The following is a 19,459-nucleotide window of genomic DNA, read 5'->3' as shown; positions in this document are numbered from 1 at the left end:
AGGTAAAGCTCCGCCTTATCCCAGTTCACTGGTTACGATGGCAACACCCATCCGTAGCACGCGCTCCAGCAGGTGTATCTCACTGATCATCCCTAAAGCCAACACCTCATTTGGCCGCCTTTCGTTCCAGTTCTCTGCTGCCTGTGACTGGAACGAATTGCAAAAATCGCTGAAGTTGGAGACTTTTATCTCCCTCACCAACTTCAAACATCTGCTATCTGAGCAGCTAACCGATCGCTGCAGCTGTACATAGTCTACTGGTAAATAGCCCACCCATTTTCACCTACCTCATCCCCATACTGTTTTTATTTATTTATTTTTCTGCTCTTTTGCACACCAATATCTCTACCTGTACATAACCATCTGATCATTTATCACTCCAGTGTTAATCTGCATAATTGTAATTATTTGCCTACCTTCTCATGCCTTTTGCACACAATGTATATATAGACTCCCCTTTTTTCTACTGTGTTATTGACTTGTTAATTGTTTACTCCATGTGTAACTCTGTGTTGTCTGTTCACACTGCTATGCCTTATCTTGGCCAGGTCGCAGTTGCAAATGAGAACTTGTTCTCAACTAGCCTACCTGGTTAAATAAAGGTGAAATAAAATAAAAAAATAAAATAAATATGTAAATTCTTATGTAAGCTATGGTTTTGTATCAACCGTTCATGTCATCGTACAGCATACGAGTCATGATTTGAAATGCATTCAAGCATTTTAGTTATAAAATAACAATGCAACACTTGAATAATTAGCGTAAACAAATAAACCGTTCCATTTTAGAAATTGCATTCACGAATGCATGCGACTGGTTTTAGTCTTTATTACGTGAAGGCTTTAAAAAATATTTATTTCAAATGTTACAACACTCTGGTATGCTTTATAATTTGAGTGTTTCCATTGTTCCAAACGGTCAGATAAGTGATATTGTAATCTAACAGCAGCTGTTTGGCAACATAATATACATGTAGTGCTTTCTCCTTCTTTTTCTTCATCTCCACTATTTTCTACAACTTGTCACATTTCTTCCACACCTCCGACTTCCCTGTTACCTCCTGAGCAACCAGTAAACATTCCCCCATTTTGAGTTTTATTCCTCACATCCTCTGCATCCATTTTGCTGTCATGTGTTCAGAGTTTATTACCAATTTATTGATGTGATGATGATATGCTATATGTTCAGCCCTATTGGTCACCTGCATTTAATGCTTACATGAGTCCCATAACGAGAGTTGAGGGAATGTTTTCTTCCTAAACGAGTGATTTCGGTAACACAAGTTTTCAGTCGCAAATGGCTGTAATAATGTTACAGCTTCAGCAATACGGACAGCGAGATCAACACTGTTCTGTGGTGGTCGCTGCAGCAGGGAGGAGAGACAGGGTGATGAACACTGTTCTGTGGTGGTCGCTGCAGCAGGGAGGAGAGAGATGGCGGGTGCTAGTCAGTCACTCGCTGTCATTTAAAAAAAAACACAGTGCAGCAAGTCTGAGCCCGCACAATCAAATCAATTGCGGTCGGACTCCCTCTAGTCATTTTTGTCTCTTAATGATTTAATCAGACAGTGTGCTTAAAGCATCAGACACGTTCAGTGCATATAGTTGATTTTATTCAAATGCATAGGATGTCTATATGGAAAAATACAAGTTAGAAAAAGTTGTCCGATCGGTTGTTCGAAAGAACAAACGAATCTCGGTCGACCAATATTTTTTGGGGGTGTCATGGACAGCCCTACTCTAGCTCTAACCCATTCAGGATGAGACTGTTAGGAGGGCAGGCAGGTTGAGGTAGGTTGGTTGGTAACGTCAGAGAAGGCATGTTGTGAGTGGTTTTCAAACCAGCCTGAACAATCCTCTGAGAACCCTAGGTCGCTGACTGTGTTGAACAAGATGAAACTGGTTAAACAGAAGGCTTTGATGAATATAAGCCAGATGAATAAAAACAGCCTCTTAATAATGCTTGTTATCAAAAGCCCATGTGACGTTGTTTAGACAGGAAATACAACCAACCACCCAGACCTCAGCCCTTCACTACTTCCCATGGCCTGCCTGCCCGCCTGGGGCAACGTTGTCAACTCCTTCTGACGGCCAGGTGTAGGCTAAGGTTTGACTCAGTCACACAGGCAGAGCAGAGGGTAGTGGTGATGGAAACACTGACTGGCAGGATCCACCCACTAACACAGTTTTACTTCTAAACTTTTCTGTTGCGAAGATGGTTCCGTTCTGTATGGCTGTGTCTTGTGATCCAGCTTTGCTTGTGTGTGATTTCGTCTTTACTTCACTGTTGTGCAGGGCTTGCAATTTAACAATTTCACTGTACTTGTGCATGTGGCAACTACAACTTGAAACTTCTACTTCCACTGATGTAGGTTAGAGGCAAACATCAGGGGGAGAGTTGGGATCATTCTAACTTGCACTGACTTTCTCCCACATCTCTGGTGTCAACGCACACAGTATTTTGGCTTGGATGGCCTCCCTGGATGGGAAGTGGGTCTTGCTCCTTGTGAAATAGGTCCTTCAGTCTAGGTTAACAGAACAAGCAGTCTGTTTTTTCCTGTTCCCTGCGTCTCGGTCCTCTCCTTCCCCGCGTCTCGGTCCTCTCCTACCCGCGTCTCGGTCCTCTCCCTCCCCGCGTCTCGGTCCTCTCCCTCCCCGCGTCTCGGTCCTCTCCCTCCCCGCGTCTCGGTCCTCTCCCTCCCCGCGTCTCGGTCCTCTCCCTCCCCGCGTCTCGGTCCTCTCCCTCCCCGCGTCTCGGTCCTCTCCCTCCCCGCGTCTCGGTCCTCTCCCTCCCCGCGTCTCGGTCCTCTCCCTCCCCGCGTCTCGGTCCTCTCCCTCCCCGCGTCTCGGTCCTCTCCCTCCCCGCGTCTCGGTCCTCTCCCTCCCCGCTTCTCGGTCCTCTCCCTCCCCGCTTCTCGGTCCTCTCCCTCCCCGCCACCCTGTAGGCCCCATCTATAATTCACCACTAGCTAGCCCCCTAGACCAGGGGTGGGTAATTCCTGTCCTTGAGGTCCTGATTGGTGCCACAGTTTTGCCCCAGCTAACACACCTGACTCCAATAATCACCTAATCACGATCCTCGGTTTAGAACGCCATTTGATTAATCAGCTGTGTTTTGTTAGGGATGGAGAAAAAGTGACTCCAATCAGGCCCTCGGACTGGAGTTACCCAACCGTGCCCTAGACGCTAGCTGGCCCCCTAGACGCTAGCTGGCCCCCTAGACGCTAGCTGGCCCCCTAGACGCTAGCTGGCCCCCTAGCCCTTTAGGTAGCACCCTAACCCCTGGCTTAGACTAGTCTAGACCCCAACTCCTAGCTTAGACTAGTCTAGACCCCAACTCCTAGCTTAGACTAGTCTAGACCCCAACTCCTAGCTTAGACTAGTCTAGACCCCAACTCCTAGCTTAGACTAGTCTAGACCCCAACTCCTAGCTTAGACTAGTCTAGACCCCAACTCCTAGCTTAGACTAGTCTAGACCCCAACTCCTAGCTTAGACTAGTCTAGGCCCCAACTCCTAGCTTAGACTAGTCTAGGCCCCAACTCCTAGTTTAAACTAGTCTAGACCCCAACTCCTAGTTTAAACTAGTCTAGACTCCTAGCTTAGTCTAGACTCCTAGCTTAGTCTAGACTCCTAGCTTAGTCTAGACTCCTAGCTTAGTCTAGACTCCTAGCTTAGACTAGACTCCTAGCTTAGACTAGTCTAGACCCCGGGCACTTGTGGTTAGATCTGTGAGGACTGGGTCAGTCGGTGTAGGCAATATGTCTACATTTCCTCCTAGCCTCTCAGGGGGAAAGGTGGAGCTGCTCTTCGTGTGAAGACCTTTTTAACATGTACACACACACTGTACAAAATACAATTACAACAATACTGAATTAGCACTTTTATTTTAACTTAATACATAAAACATCTATTTAGTCTCAAATAAATAATGAAACATGTTCAATTTGGTTTAAATAATGCAAAAAAACAGTGTTGGAGAAGAATGTAAAAGTGCAACGTTTAAGGTCCTTGCTCAGAACATGAAAACATATGAAAGTTGGTGGTTCCTTTTAACATGAGACTTAAATATTCCCAGGTAAGAAGTTTTAGGTTGTAGTTATTATAGGAATTATGACGCGTCGACTATTTCTCTCTATACCATTTGTATTTCATATACCTTTGACTATTGGATATTCTAATAGGTACTTTAGTATTGCCAGCTTAATCTCAGGAGTTGATAGGCTTGACGTCGTAAACCGCGCTGTGCATCAAGCATTGTGAAGAGCTGCTGGCAAACGCAGTGAAGTGTGAATGAATGCTTACGAGCCTGCTGCTGCCTACCACCGTTTAGACTGCTCTATCAAATATCTAATCATAGACTTAATTATAATATAATAACACACAGAATTACGAGCCTTTGGTCATTAATATGGTAAAATCCAGAAACAATCATTTCGAAAACGTTTATTCCCTCAGTGAAATATAGAACCGTTCTGTATTTTATTGAACGGGTAGCAACCATAAGTCTAAATATTGCTGTTACATTGCACAACCTCCAATGTTATGTCATAATTATGTAAAATTCTGGCAAATTAGTTCGCAACGAGCCAGGCGGCCCAAACTGTTGCATAAACCCTGACACTGCGTGCAATGAACACAAGAGAAGTGACACAATTTTCCTAGTTAATATTACCTGCTAACACTAATTTATTTAAACTAAAAATGCAGATTTAAAAATATATAATTCTGTGTATTGATTTTAAGAAAGGCATTGATGGTTTTTAAAAATGTTTTATTTTTTCATTTTTCAAATAAGAAAATTCAAAACAAAAATGAAAAGATATTAGACACCAATGTGACAGTAAAGGATGAGTGCAAAATAATAATAATTGTATATATAGTCATAATTTAAAGAATATTTTTTATTTATTTATTTCACCTTTATTTAACCAGGTAGGCTAGTTGAGAACAAGTTCTCATTTGCAACTGCGACCTGACCAAGATAAAGCATAGCAGTGTGAACAGACAACAACACAAAGTTACACATGGAGTAAAACAAACATACAGTCAATAATACAGTAGAAAAAAAAAGAAAAGTCTATATACAGTGAGTGCAAATAAGGTCAAATAAGGGAGTTAAGGCAATAAATAGGCCATGGTGGCGAAGTAATTACAATATGGCAATTAAACACTGGAATGGTAGATGTGCAAAAGATGGAGCAAAATAAATAAATACAGAATGGGAATGAGGTAGGTAGATGGGCTGTATACAGATGGGCTATGAACAGGTGCAGTGATCTGTGAGCTGCTCTGACAGCTGGTTCTTAAAGCTAGTGAGGGAGATGGGAATCTCCAGCTTCAGTGATTTTTGTTCAGTTCGTTCCAGTCAGTGGCAGCAGAGAACTGGGAGGAAAGGCGACCAAAGGAGGAATTGGCTTTGGGGGTGACCAGTGAGATATACCTGCTGGAGCGTGTGCTACGAGTGGGTGCTGCTATGGTGACCAGCGAGCTGAGATAGGGCGGGGCTTTACCTAGCAGACTTGTCGATAACCTGTAGCCAGTGGGTTTGGCGACGAGTATGAAGCGAGGGCCAGCCAATGACAGCGTACAGGTCGCAGTGGTGGGTAGTATATGGGGCTGTGATAGACTACATCCAGTTTGCTGAGTAGAGTGTTGGAGGCTATTTTATAGATGACATCACCGAAGTCAAGGATCTGTAGGATGGTCAGTTTTACGAGGGTATGTTTGGCAGCATGAGTGAAGGAAGCTTTGTTGCGAAATAGGAAGCCGTGGTCACCTGCTGTAAGCAACATATTATACATTATGTATTACATTATACATTATGTATAATATTGTGTGAAACATTAAGGATTATATAGAGATTTAATCAATGTTAGGGGAGATTCTCCATATCGACGCGATGGGGAGATTCTCCATATCGACGCGATGGGGAGATTCTCCATATCGACGCGATGGGGAGATTCTCCATATCGACGCGATGGGGAGATTCTCCATATCGACGCGATGGGGAGATTCTCCATATCGACGCGATGGGGAGATTCTCCATATCGACAATAAAAGGTTGCAAAATTCAGTAAAATGTCTAACTTATTACTCAAGCAGTAAGTGATTTTCTCCAGTGGGATTCAACTAACTTCTGATAGCCACATTGCAACTGGCAGGGGGAATCCGATTTCCATTTCAAGGCGATACATCTCTTGGCATTCGCTAGCAATATTTCTGTTAGCTTTATAGTATGGCTTTGCCAAAGATTGGTGTTAGTAAAGTTACCCAGTAGACAGACCTCCGGGTCTAAAGGGAATGCAACCCCGTGAATTGAGGATATGGTATCGCATACCCCCTGCCAGAAACCGTGTAGTTTTGAACACTGCCAAGTGGAATGGAGGAATGTTCCTTCATCTGAGCCACATCTAAAACATAGGGAGGAGATATCTGGGTTGAACTTGTGCAGTCTAGATGGGGTGATATAGAGCTGATGGAGGAAATTAAACTTGATCAGTCTGTATCTGGAGTTCAATGTGGATGTAACGCCATCCCTGCATAGGTCACTCCATAGACCCTCATCAAGATCAATACCCAGATCTTTTTCCCATCTAAGTCGGGGTTTATCTAGCTCAGGCAGTGTTAGTCCTGACATAAGAGCGTCGTAAACACGGGGGAAAAGGCGTTGACGTTTATGATTAGGTACATTCATGCAACGATTGTGTTTTTGTTTAAATCATCACCCGTTTGGCGAAGTAGGCTGTGATTCGATGCTAAATTAACAGGCACCGCATTGAATATATGCAACGCAGGACTAGCTAGTTAACCTAGTAATATCATAAACCATGTGTAGTTAACTAGTGATTATGTGAAGATTGATTATTTTTACAAGATAAGTTTAATGCTAGCGAGCAACTTATCATGGCTCCTTGCTGCACTCGCGTAACAGGTGGTCAGCCTGCCACACAGTTTCCTCGTGGAGTGCAATATAATCGGCCATAATCGGCATCCAAAAATGCAGATTACCGGTTGTTATGAGAACTTCAAGTCGGCCCAAATGAATCGACCTCTAGTACAAAACATTAGGAACGCCTTCCTAATATTGAGTAGAATCCCCCTTTGCCATCAGAACAGGCTCAATTCGTTGGGGCATAGATTCTACAAGGTGTTGAAAGCGTTCCACAGGGATGCTGGTCCATGTTGACTCCAATGCTTCCCACAGTTGTGTCAACTTGGGTGGTGGACCATACGCTCAAACCGGTGCTCCGGGCACCTACTACCATACCCTGTTCAAAGGCACTTCTGTTCTTTGTCTTGTCCATTCACCCTCAGTATGTTACACAATCCATGTCTCAATTGTCTCCAGGCTTATTCTTCTTTAACCTGTCTCCTCCCCTTCATCTACACTGGTTGAAGTGGATTTAACATCAATAAGCGGATTTTTTCATCAATAAGCGATCATAGCGTTCACCTGGTCAGTCTGTCATGGAAAGAACAGGTGTTCCTAATGTTTTGTACGCTCAGTGTATACACCCAAGACAGTGAAGCTTGTCAAATCAGTATTCCTGACTTGGATCTAACCCTTGTGTTTCTTGTGTTTCTTTATGAATGCCTCTACTAACCATGGATTGGCTGTGGCTGGACTTGCCTCTACGATCCAACTGCCTGGCTTCATTGGTGTGGTTTTGCCCCACATGCCTGTGTTTCCTGTGATGGCCTTTAACCCGGAAGGCATTGGTAAACTGTCAACTGCGGATGGTAAAGCGTTCGCAGATCCCGAGGTGCTGCGGAGGCTGACGTCGTCAGTGAGCTGTGCCCTGGACGAGGCGGCTGCCGCCCTGACGCGCATGAGAGCAGAGAACACAATCAACGCTGGCCAGGCCGACAAGTATGTATCTACCCCAGTCTGTAAATCAATACATGAGAAGAGAACACACTCAACGCTGGCTAGGCCGACAAGTATGTATCTACCCCAGTCCATCTATCAATACATGAGAAGAGAACACACTCAACGCTGGCTAGGCCGACAAGTATGTATCTACCCCAGTCCATCTATCAATACATGAGAAGAGAACACACTCAACGCTGGCCAGGCCGACAAGTATGTATCTACCCCAGTCTGTAAATCAATACATGAGAGCAGAGAACACAATCAACGCTGGCCAGGCCGACAAGTATGTATCTACCCCAGTCTGTAAATCAATACATGAGAAGAGAACACACTCAACGCTGGCCAGGCCGACAAGTATGTATCTACCCCAGTCTGTAAATCAAATCAGTTTATTGGTCACATACACATGTTCAGCAGATGTTGTGGGTGTAGCAAAATGCTTGTGTTACTAGCTCCAACAGTGCAGTAATATCTAACTATTCACAACAATACACACAAACTTAAAAGTAAAAGAATGGAATTAAAGAATCTTTAAATATTAGGACGAGCAATGTTGGCGTGGCATTGACTAAAATACTGTACAATAGAATACATTATATACATATGAGATGAGTAAAGCAAAAATATGTAAACATTATTAAAGGGACTAGTGTTCCATTATTAAAGTGGCCAGTGATTTCAAGTCTATTTGTGTAGGCAGCAGCCTCTAAGGTGCATCGTTACATAGCCATCACATACCTAGTGTACGATGGCCTTGAGATAGAAGCTGTTTATCAGTCTCTCAGGCCCTGCTTTGATGCACCTGTACTGACCTCGCCTTCTGGATGATAGCGGGGTGAACAGGCAGCGGCTCAGGTGGTTATGTCCTTGATGATCTTTTTGGCCTTCCTGTGACATCGGGTGCTGTAAGTGTCCTGGAGGGGAGGTAGTTTGCCCCCGGTGATGCGTTGTGTAGACCTCACTACCCTCTGGAGAGCCCTGCGGTTGCAGTCACTGCAGTTGCCGTACCAGGCGGTGATATAGCCCGACAGGATGCTCTCGATTGTGCATCTGTAAAAGTTTGAGGGGTTTTGGTGCCAAGCCAAATTTCATCAGCCTCCTGAGGTTGAAGAGGCGCTGTTGCACCTTCTACCCCACGCTGTCTGTGTGGGTGGAACATTTCAGTCTGTCAGTGATGTTTACGCCGAGGAACTTGAAGTTTTCCAGCTCCAATGCTGTCCCTTAAATGTGGATAGGGGCGCTGCTCCTTCTGCTGTTTCCTGACACCACACTCCGAGGGGTCTCACCACCTCCCTGTAGGCCGTCTCGTTGTTGTTGGATTGCAAACTTGATGATTGAGTTGGAGGCGTGCATGGCCACGCAGTCATGAGTGAACAGGGAGTACAGGAGAGGGCTCAGAACGCACCCTTGTGGGGCCCCTGTGTTGAGGATCAGCGAAGTGGAGATGTTTCCTACCTTCACCACCTGGCGGCAGCCCGTCAGGAAGTCCAGGACCCAGTTGCACAGGGCGGGGTCGAGGCCCAGGGTCTCGAGCTTAATGACGAGTTTGAAGGGTACTATGGTGTTGAATGCTGAGCTGTAGTCAATGAACAGGCATTCCTTTTGTTCAGATGGGTTAGGGCAGTGTGATGGCCACTGCATCGTCTGTGAACCTATTGGGGCAGTAAGCGGATTGGATTAAGGGTGTCAGGTAGGGTGAAGGTGATATGGTCCTTAACTAGTCTCTCAAAGCACTTCATGACAGAAGTGAGTGCTACGGGGCGATAGTCATTTAGCTCAGTTACCTTTGCCGCCTTGGGTACAGGAACAATGGTGGCCCTCTTGAAGCATATGGGGACAGCAGACTGGGATAGGGATTGATTGAATATGTCTGTAAACACACCAGTCAGCTGGTCTGCATGCTCTTGAGGACGCGGCTGGGGATGCCGTCTGGGCCGGCAGCCTTGCGAGGATTAACACACTTAAATGTCATCCCCACGTCGGCCATGGAGAAGGAGAGCCCACAGTCCTTGGAAGCGGGTCGTGTCGGTGGCACTGTTATCCTCAAAGCGGGTGAATGCGGATGTTTAGCTTGTCTGGGAGCAAGACGTCGGTGTCCGAGACCTCTTTGTAGTCTGTGATGGACTACAGCTCGGCATTCAACATCATAGTACCCTCCAAGCTCGTCATCAAGCTTGAGACCCTGGGTCTCGACCCCGCCCTGTGCAACTGGGTACTGGACTTCCTGACGGGCCGCCCCCAGGTGGTGAGGGTAGGCAACAACATCTCCTCCCCGCTGATCCTCAACACTTGGGCCCCACAAGGGTGCGTTCTGAGCCCTCTCCTGTACTCCCTGTTCACCCACGACTGCGTGGCCACGCACGCCTCCAACTCAATCATCAAGTTTGCGGACGACACAACAGTGGTAGGCTTGATTACCAACAACGACGAGACGGCCTACAGGGAGGAGGTGAGGGCCCTCGGAGTGTGGTGTCAGGAAAATAACCTCACACTCAACGTCAACAAAACTAAGGAGATGATTGTGGACTTCAGGAAACAGCAGAGGGAACACCCCCCTATCCACATCGATGGAACAGTGGTGGAGAGGGTAGCAAGTTTTAAGTTCCTCGGCATACACATCACAGACAAACTGAATTGGTCCACTCACACAGACAGCATTGTGAAGAAGGCGCAACCTCAGGAGGCTGAAGAAATTTGGCTTGTCACCAAAAGCACTCACAAACTTCTACAGATGCACAATCGAGAGCATCCTGGCGGGCTGTATCACCGCCTGGTACGGCAACTGCTCCGCCCTCAACCGTAAGGCTCTCCAGAGGGTAGTGAGGTCTGCACAACGCATCACCGGGGGCAAACTACCTGCCCTCCAGGACACCTACACCACCCGATGTCACAGGAAGGCCATAAAGATCATCAAGGACATCAACCACCCAAGCCACTGCCTGTTCACCCCGCTATCATCCAGAAGGCGAGGTCAGTACAGGTGCATCAAAGCTGGGACCGAGAGACTGAAAAACAGCTTCTATCTCAAGGCCATCAGACTGTTAAACAGCCACCACTAACATTGAGTGGCTGCTGCCAACACACTGACACTGACTCAACTCCAGCCACTTTAATAATGGGAATTGATGAGAAATGATGTAAATATATCACTAGCCACTTTAAACCATGCTACCTTATATAATGTTACTTACCCTACATTATTCATCTCATATGCATACGTATATACTGTACTCTATATCATCGACTGTATCCTTATGTAATACATGTATCACTAGCCACTTTAACTATGCCACTTTGTTTACATACTCATCTCATATGTATATACTGTATCTTGCCTATGCTGCTCTGTACCATCACTCATTCATATATCCTTATGTACATATTCTTTATCCCCTTACACTGTGTACAAGACAGTAGTTTTGGAATTGTTAGTTAGATTACTTGTTGGTTATTACTGCATTGTCGGAACTAGAAGCACAAGCATTTCGCTACACTCGCATTAACATCTGCTAACCATGTGTATGTGACAAATAAAATTTGATTTGATTTGACTGTAGACCCTGCCACATACGTCTGAGCCATTGAATTGCGACTCTACTTGACTTTATCTCTATACTGACGTGTTGCCTGTTTGATTGGCTTACGGAGGGAATCAAACAGGCAACATCCATTTATCTATCAATACACGAGCAGAAAACCCACTCAACGCTGGCCAGGCTGACAAGTATGTGAGACCCACTGAATATAGCAAAACCTGCATTTCAATCAGTCAGTGTGTTACCTCTGTGATCAATATGTCAATCAGTCAGTGTGTTACCTCTGTGATCAATATGTCAATCAGTCAGTGTGTTACCTCTGTGATCAATATGTCAATCAGTCAGTGTGTTACCTCTGTGATCAATATGTCAATCAGTCAGTGTGTTACCTCTGTGATCAATATGTCAATCAGTCAGTGTGTTACCTCTGTGATCAATATGTCAATCAGTCAGTGTGTTACCTCTGTGATCAATATGTCAATCAGTCAGTGTGTTATCTCTGTCATCAATATGTCTGGTAGTTTTTCTTTCAAAATAATAGTAGAAGTGTGATTATGAGAGGTGTGTGTGTTCTGCTGTCACAGGGGCAGTAATTGTAGCAGTCTGGTTATTTTCAGCCGGAGTCTAGCTGAGGCGTGTTCGGACGGAGACGTGAACGCTGTGAGGAAGCTGCTAGACGAGGGCCGGAGCGTCAACGAACACACTGAGGAAGGAGAGAGTCTTCTCTGCCTCGCCTGCTCTGCTGGATACTATGAACTCGCACAGGTGTGTGTGTGAGAACAGTGCAGTGTGTGTGAGAGAACAGTGCAGTGTGTGTGAGAGAACAGTGCAGTGTGTGTGTGTGAGAGAACAGTGCAGTGTGTGTGTGTGAGAGAACAGTGCAGTGTGTGTGTGTGAGAGAACAGTGCAGTGTGTGTGTGTGAGAGAACAGTGCAGTGTGTGTGTGTGAGAGAACAGTGCAGTGTGTGTGTGTGAGAGAACAGTGCAGTGTGTGTGTGTGAGAGAACAGTGCAGTGTGTGTGTGTGAGAGAACAGTGCAGTGTGTGTGTGTGAGAGAACAGTGCAGTGTGTGTGTGTGAGAGAACAGTGCAGTGTGTGTGTGTGAGAGTGCAGTGCAGTGTGTGTGTGTGAGAGTGCAGTGTGTGTGTGTGAGAGTGCAGTGTGTGTGTGTGAGAGTGCAGTGTGTGTGTGTGAGAGAGTGCAGTGTGTGTGTGTGAGAGAGTGCAGTGTGTGTGTGAGAGAGTGCAGTGTGTGTGTGAGAGAGTGCAGTGTGTGTGTGAGAGAGTGCAGTGTGTGTGTGAGAGAGTGCAGTGTGTGTGTGTGAGAGAGAGTGCAGTGTGTGTGTGTGAGAGAGTGCAGTGTGTGTGTGTGAGAGAGTGCAGTGTGTGTGTGAGAGAGTGCAGTGTGTGTGTGTGTGTGTGTGAGAGTGCAGTGTGTGTGTGTGTGTGTGTGTGTGTGTGTGTGTGTGTGTGTGTGTGAGAGTGCAGTGTGTGTGTGTGAGAGTGCAGTGTGTGTGTGTGTGAGAGAGTGCAGTGTGTGTGTGTGTGAGAGAGTGCAGTGTGTGTGTGTGAGAGAGTGCAATGTGTGTGTGTGTGAGAGTGCAATGTGTGTGTGTGTGTGTGAGAGTGCAGTGTGTGTGTGTGTGTGAGAGAGTGCAGTGTGTGTGTGTGTGTGTTTGTGAGAGTGCAGTGTGTGTGTGTGTGTGTTTGTGAGAGTGCAGTGTGTGTGAGAGTGCAGTGTGTGAGAGAGTGCAGTGTGTGTGTGTGTGTATGTGTGAGAGTGCAGTGTGTGTGTGTGTGTGTGTGTGTGAGAGTGCAGTGTGTGTGTGAGTGCAGTGTGTGTGTGAGAGTGCAGTGTGTGTGTGTGAGAGTGCAGTGTGTGAGAGTGCAGTGTGTGAGAGTGCAGTGTGTGAGAGTGCAGTGTGTGTGTGTGTGTGTGTGTGTGTGTGTGTGAGAGTGCAGTGTGTGTGTGAGAGTGCAGTGTGTGAGAGTGCAGTGTGTGTGTGTGAGAGTGCAGTGTGTGAGAGTGCAGTGTGTGAGAGTGCAGTGTGTGTGTGTGAGAGTGCAGTGTGTGTGTGTGAGAGTGCAGTGTGTGTGTGTGAGAGTGCAGTGTGTGTGTGTGTGAGAGTGCAGTGTGTGTGTGAGTGCAGTGTGTGTGAGAGAGAACAGTGTGTGTGTGAGAGAGAGAGAACAGTGCAGTGTGTGAGAGAGAACAATGCTGTGTGTGAGAGTGCAGTGTGTGTGAGAGTGCAGTGTGTGTGTGAGAGAGTGCACTGTGTGTGTGTGTGAGAGAGAGAACAGTGCAGTGTGTGTGAGAGAGAGAACAGTGCAGTGTGTGTGTGAGAGAGAACAGTGCAGTGTGTGTGTGAGAGAGAACAGTGCAGTGTGTGTGTGAGAGAGAACAGTGCAGTGTGTGTGTGAGAGAGAACAGTGCAGTGTGTGTGTGAGAGAGAACAGTGCAGTGTGTGTGTGAGAGAGAACAGTGCAGTGTGTGTGTGAGAGAGAACAGTGCAGTGTGTGTGTGAGAGAGAACAGTGCAGTGTGTGTGTGAGAGAGAACAGTGCAGTGTGTGTGTGAGAGAGAACAGTGCAGTGTGTGTGTGAGAGAGAACAGTGCAGTGTGTGTGTGAGAGAACAGTGCAGTGTGTGTGTGAGAGAACAGTGCAGTGTGTGTGTGAGAGAACAGTGCAGTGTGTGTGTGAGAGAACAGTGCAGTGTGTGTGTGTGAGAGAACAGTGCAGTGTGTGTGTGTGAGAGAACAGTGCAGTGTGTGTGTGAGAGAGAACAGTGCAGTGTGTGTGTGAGAGAGAACAGTGCAGTGTGTGTGTGAGAGAGAACAGTGCAGTGTGTGTGTGAGAGAGAACAGTGCAGTGTGTGAGAGAGAGAACAGTGCAGTGTGTGTGAGAGAGAACAGTGCAGTGTGTGTGAGTGCAGTGCGTGTGTGTGTGAGTGCATTGCGTGTGTGTGTGTGTGTGTGTGTGTGAGTGCAGTGTGTGTGAGAGTGCAGTGCTGTGTGTGTGTGTGAGAGTGCTGTGTGTGTGTGAGAGTGCAGTGTGTGTGTGTGTGTGTGTGTGCAGTGTGTGTCTGTGAGAGTGCAGTGTGTGTCTGTGAGAGTGCACTGTGTGTTTGTGAGAGTGCAGTGTGTGTCTGTGAGAGTGCCGTGAGTGAGAGTGCCGTGTGTGTGAGTGAGAGTGCCGTGTGTGTGAGTGAGAGTGCCGTGAGTGTGCAGTGTGTGTGAGAGAGAGAACAGTGCAGTGTGTGTGTGAGAGCGAACAGTGCAGTGTGTGTGAGTGCAGTGCAGTGTGTGTGAGTGAGTGCAGTGCAGTGTGTGAGAGTGCAGTGTGTGTGTGTGTGTGTGTGTGTGTGAGAGTGCAGTGTGTGTGTGTGTGTGAGAGTGCAGTGTGAGTGCAGTGTGTGTGTGTGTGAGTGCAGTGTGTGTGTGTGAGTGCAGTGCCGTGTGTGTGAGTGCAGTGCCGTGTGTGTGTGTGAGTGCAGTGCCGTGTGTGTGTGTGAGAGTGCCGTGTGTGTGTGTGTGTGAGAGTGCCGTGTGTGTGTGTGTGTGAGTGCCGTGTGTGTGTGTGTGAGAGTGCCGTGTGTGTGTGTGTGTGTGAGAGTGCCGTGTGTGTGTGTGTGTGAGAGTGCCGTGTGTGTGTGTGTGAGAGTGCCGTGTGTGTGTGTGTGAGAGTGCCGTGTGTGTGTGTGAGAGTGCCGTGTGTGTGTGTGTGAGAGTGCCGTGTGTGTGTGTGTGTGAGTGCCGTGTGTGTGTGTGTGTGAGTGCCGTGTGTGTGTGTGTGTGAGAGTGCCGTGTGTGTGTGTGTGTGAGAGTGCCGTGTGTGTGTGTGTGAGAGTGCCGTGTGTGTGTGTGAGAGTGCCGTGTGTGTGAGTGAGAGTGCCGTGTGTGTGTGTGTGTGAGTGCCGTGTGTGTGTGTGTGAGAGTGCCGTGTGTGTGTGTGTGTGAGAGTGCCGTGTGTGTGTGTGTGTGAGAGTGCCGTGTGTGTGTGTGTGAGAGTGCCGTGTGTGAGAGTGCCGTGTGTGAGAGTGCCGTGTGTGAGAGTGCCGTGTGTGAGTGTGAGAGTGCCGTGTGTGTGTGTGTGAGTGCAGTGTGTGTGAGTGAGTGCAGTGTGTGTGAGTGCAGTGTGTGTGAGTGTAGTGTGTGTGTGTGTGTGTGTTTGAGTGTAGTGTGTGTGTGTGTGAGTGCCATGTGTGTGTGTGAGAGTGCCGTGTGTGTGTGTGAGAGTGTCGTGTGTGTGTGTGAGTGCTGTGTGTGAGAGTGCAGTGTGTGTGAGAGTGCAGTGTGTGGGGTGAGAGTGCAGTGTGTGGGAGAACAGTGCAGTGTGTGAGGGAGGGAGAGAACAGTGCAGTGTGTGAGAGGGAGGGAGAGAACAGTGCAGTGTGTGAGGGAGGGAGAGAACAGTGCAGTGTGTGAGAGGGAGGGAGAGAACAGTGCAGTGTGTGAGAGGGAGGGAGAGAACAGTGCAGTGTGTGTGAGAGGGAGGGAGAGAACAGTGCAGTGTGTGTGAGAGGGAGGGAGAGAACAGTGCAGTGTGTGTGAGAGGGAGGGAGAGAACAGTGCAGTGTGTGAGAGGGAGGGAGAGAACAGAGCAGTGTGTGAGAGGGAGGGAGAGAACAGTGCAGTGTGTGAGAGGGAGGGAGAGAACAGTGCCGTGAGGGAGGGAGAACAGTGCAGTGTGTGCACAGGTGTGTAATCATCCTTTTAAAATATATATATAATTTTAGTAACTTGGGTGAAGTGTCTCTTTTTGAGGGGGTGAGGTCAGGATGAGGTTGAGTCCCTCACAAACACTTTACACCATACATTATATGACCTCTGATCCCCGACCCCTTCTGTAATTGGTTGTTAGGTGCTGCTGGCCATGCACGCCAACGTGGAGGACCGGGGGATTAAAGGTGACATCACGCCCCTGATGGCGGCGGCGAGCGGCGGTTACGTCGACATCGTCAAGCTGCTCCTGGTCCACGGGGCTGACGCCAACGCACAGTCCTCCACCGGTACGAATACACACTCCTTTTCCATCTGGGGTGTGTGTGTGTGGTTTGGACAAAAAAATGATGACAATAAATAACCAAAGTGTTTAGATTTCTGCTTGTATGATATCTCTCTCCCCATCCCTCTGTAGGTCTCTCTCCCTCTGTAGGTAACACAGCCCTGGCGTACGGTCTCGCTCCCTCTAGGTAACACAGCCCTGACGTACGGTCTCTCTCCCTCTAGGTAACACAGCCCTGACGTACGGTCTCTCTCTCTCTCTGTAGGTAACACAGCCCTGACGTACGGTCTCTCTCTCCCTCTGTAGGTAACACAGCCCTGACGTACGGTCTCTCTCTCCCTCTGTAGGTAACACAGCCCTGACGTACGGTTTCTCTCTCCCTCTGTAGGTAACACAGCCCTGACGTACGGTCTCTCTCCCTCTGTAGGTAACACAGCCCTGACGTACGGTCTCTCTCCCTCTGTAGGTAACACAGCCCTGACGTACGGTCTCTCTCTCCCTCTGTAGGTAACACAGCCCTGACGTACGGTCTCTCTCTCCCTCTGTAGGTAACACAGCCCTGACGTACGGTCTCTCTCTCCCTCTGTAGGTAACACAGCCCTGACGTACGGTCTCTCTCCCTCTGTAGGTAACACAGCCCTGACGTACGGTCTCTCTCTCCCTCTGTAGGTAACACAGCCCTGACGTACGGTCTCTCTCTCCCTCTGTAGGTAACACAGCCCTGACGTACGGTCTCTCTCTCCCTCTGTAGGTAACACAGCCCTGACGTATGCGTGTGCTGGGGGGTTCGTAGATGTGGTGAAGGTTCTCCTAAAGGAGGGGGCCAACATCGAGGACCACAACGAGAACGGACACACCCCTCTAATGGAGGGGGCGAGTGCGGGCCACGTGGAGGTGGCCAGGGTTCTGCTGGAGTACGGCGCCGGGATCAACACACACTCCAACGAGTTCAAGGAGAGCGCCCTCACACTCGCCTGCTACAAAGGTCTTCTTCACTTGTTGTCCATGTATTCAAGTGTTACCTTGTTTTTTTTAATGTTTTCTGACCCCCCCCCCCTAAAGCATCATTCAGAGTCTCAGACAACAAAATGTCAATTTCTATGAAACTGCTTCCCTTCTTCAGGTCATCTGGACATGGTGAGGTTCCTGCTGGAGGCCGGGGCAGATCAGGAGCACAAGACGGATGAGATGCACACGGCGCTGATGGAAGCCTGCATGGTGAGCATATGACCCAACACACAACCCCTCTCTCTCTTCTCTCTCCCTGTGTGGTGAGCATATGACCCAACACACAACCCCTCTCTCTTCTCTCTCCCTGCATGATGAACATATGACCCAACACACAACCCCTCTCTCCTCTCTCTCCCTGCATGATGAACATATGACCCAACACACAACCCCTCTCTCCTCTCTCTCCCTGCATGATGAACATATGACCCAACACACAACCCCTCTCTCCTCTCTCTCCCTGCATGATGAACATATGACCCAACACACAACCCCTCTCTCCTCTCTCTCCCTGCATGATGAACATATGACCCAACACACAACCCCTCTCTCCTCTCTCTCCCTGCATGATGAACATATGACCCAACACACAACCCCTCTCTCCTCTCTCTCCCTGCATGATGAACATATGACCCAACACACAACCCCTCTCTCCTCTCTCTCCCTGCATGATGAACATATGACCCAACACACAACCCCTCTCTCCTCTCTCTCCCTGCATGGTGAACATATGACCCAACACACAACCCCTCTCTCCTCTCTCTCCCTGCATGATGAACATATGACCCAACACACAACCCCTCTCTCCTCTCTCTCCCTGCATGGTGAACATATGACCCAATACACAACCCCTCTCTCCTCTCTCTCCCTGCATGGTGAGCATATGACCCAACACACAACCCCTCTCTCCTCTCTCTCCCTGCATGATGAACATATGACCCAACACACAACCCCTCTCTCCTCTCTCTCCCTGCATGGTGAACATATGACCCAACACACAACCCCTCTCTCCTCTCTCTCCTCTCTCTCCCTGCATGGTGAGCATATGACCCAACACACAACCCCTCTCTCCTCTCTCTCCCTGCATGGTGAGCATATGACCCAACACACAACCCCTCTCTCCTCTCCCTGCATGGTGAACATATGACCCGACACACAACCCCTCTCTCCTTTCTCTCCCTGCATGGTGAGCATATGACCCAACACACAACCCCTTTCTCCTCTCTCTCCCTGCATGGTGAGCATATGACCCAACACACAACCCCTCTCTCCTCTCTCTCCCTGCATGATGAACATATGACCCAACACACAGCCCCTCTCTCCCTGCATGGTGAGCATATGACCCAACACACAACCCCTCTCTCCTCTCTCTCCAGTGTTAGAATCTCTCTCTCTCTCTCTCTCGTTCTCTCCAGTGTTAGAATGTGTGTGTGTGTGTAACCCTGTGTGTCATAACCCACTCAGGTGCTTATGTTGTCCCTGTGTGTGTGTGCTTCCTGTCCCAGGATGGGCATGTGGAGGTGGCACGGCTACTGTTGGACAGCGGGGCGCAGGTCAACATGCCAGCTGACTCCTTCGAGTCGCCCCTCACCCTGGCAGCCTGCGGCGGGCATGTGGATCTAGCAGCTCTGCTCATAGAGAGAGGGGCCAACCTAGAGGAGGTGAGTAGCAACGCACAGTCCAATTGGAGTGTGTGTTTTCATGTGTGTCTAGGTAAATGATGAAGGCCACAGCCCTCTGATGGATTAGTGTCCAACACAGAGCGAGGGATGGTGAATCCCAAACCACCGCCTCGCCCTTACCAATCCGCTTGAAGGGCCCTCTGTTGTCACTGTCAGAGGGCACAGTCAAACGTTTAATTTGAGAGGTATTTATTTGAACTTTTACATGTCAAGTCTCTACATCAGACAAACCAAATCACGTGTCATAGCACATATTTTAAAATAACATGGTGCCTTATGGGATTCCACTTCGCTATGACGCCGGTAGCATTGCAGGCTCAGTCAAAGTGCCTACTGGAGGGGGTCATGAGCCCCTA

General features: G+C 48.2%; 1 protein-coding gene across 1 annotated transcript in view; it reads left to right on the top strand.

Annotated features, from left to right (window-relative positions):
• LOC139366485 (ankyrin repeat and KH domain-containing protein 1-like) overlaps positions 1-19,459 on the top strand; it is a 77,060-nt gene that overhangs the window by 21,599 nt on the left and 36,002 nt on the right. The window contains exons 3-8 of the mRNA XM_071104000.1: positions 7,714-7,870; positions 12,027-12,174; positions 16,270-16,417; positions 17,165-17,398; positions 17,537-17,631; positions 18,927-19,082. Of these exons, the coding sequence (XP_070960101.1) occupies positions 7,714-7,870; positions 12,027-12,174; positions 16,270-16,417; positions 17,165-17,398; positions 17,537-17,631; positions 18,927-19,082 (938 nt within the window). The remainder of the gene's footprint in view (positions 1-7,713; positions 7,871-12,026; positions 12,175-16,269; positions 16,418-17,164; positions 17,399-17,536; positions 17,632-18,926; positions 19,083-19,459) is intronic.

Source organism: Oncorhynchus clarkii, chromosome 14, assembly GCF_045791955.1.
Source record: "Oncorhynchus clarkii lewisi isolate Uvic-CL-2024 chromosome 14, UVic_Ocla_1.0, whole genome shotgun sequence".
Lineage (NCBI taxonomy): Eukaryota > Metazoa > Chordata > Actinopteri > Salmoniformes > Salmonidae > Oncorhynchus > Oncorhynchus clarkii.
This window is presented reverse-complemented; position numbering and strand designations above follow the sequence as displayed.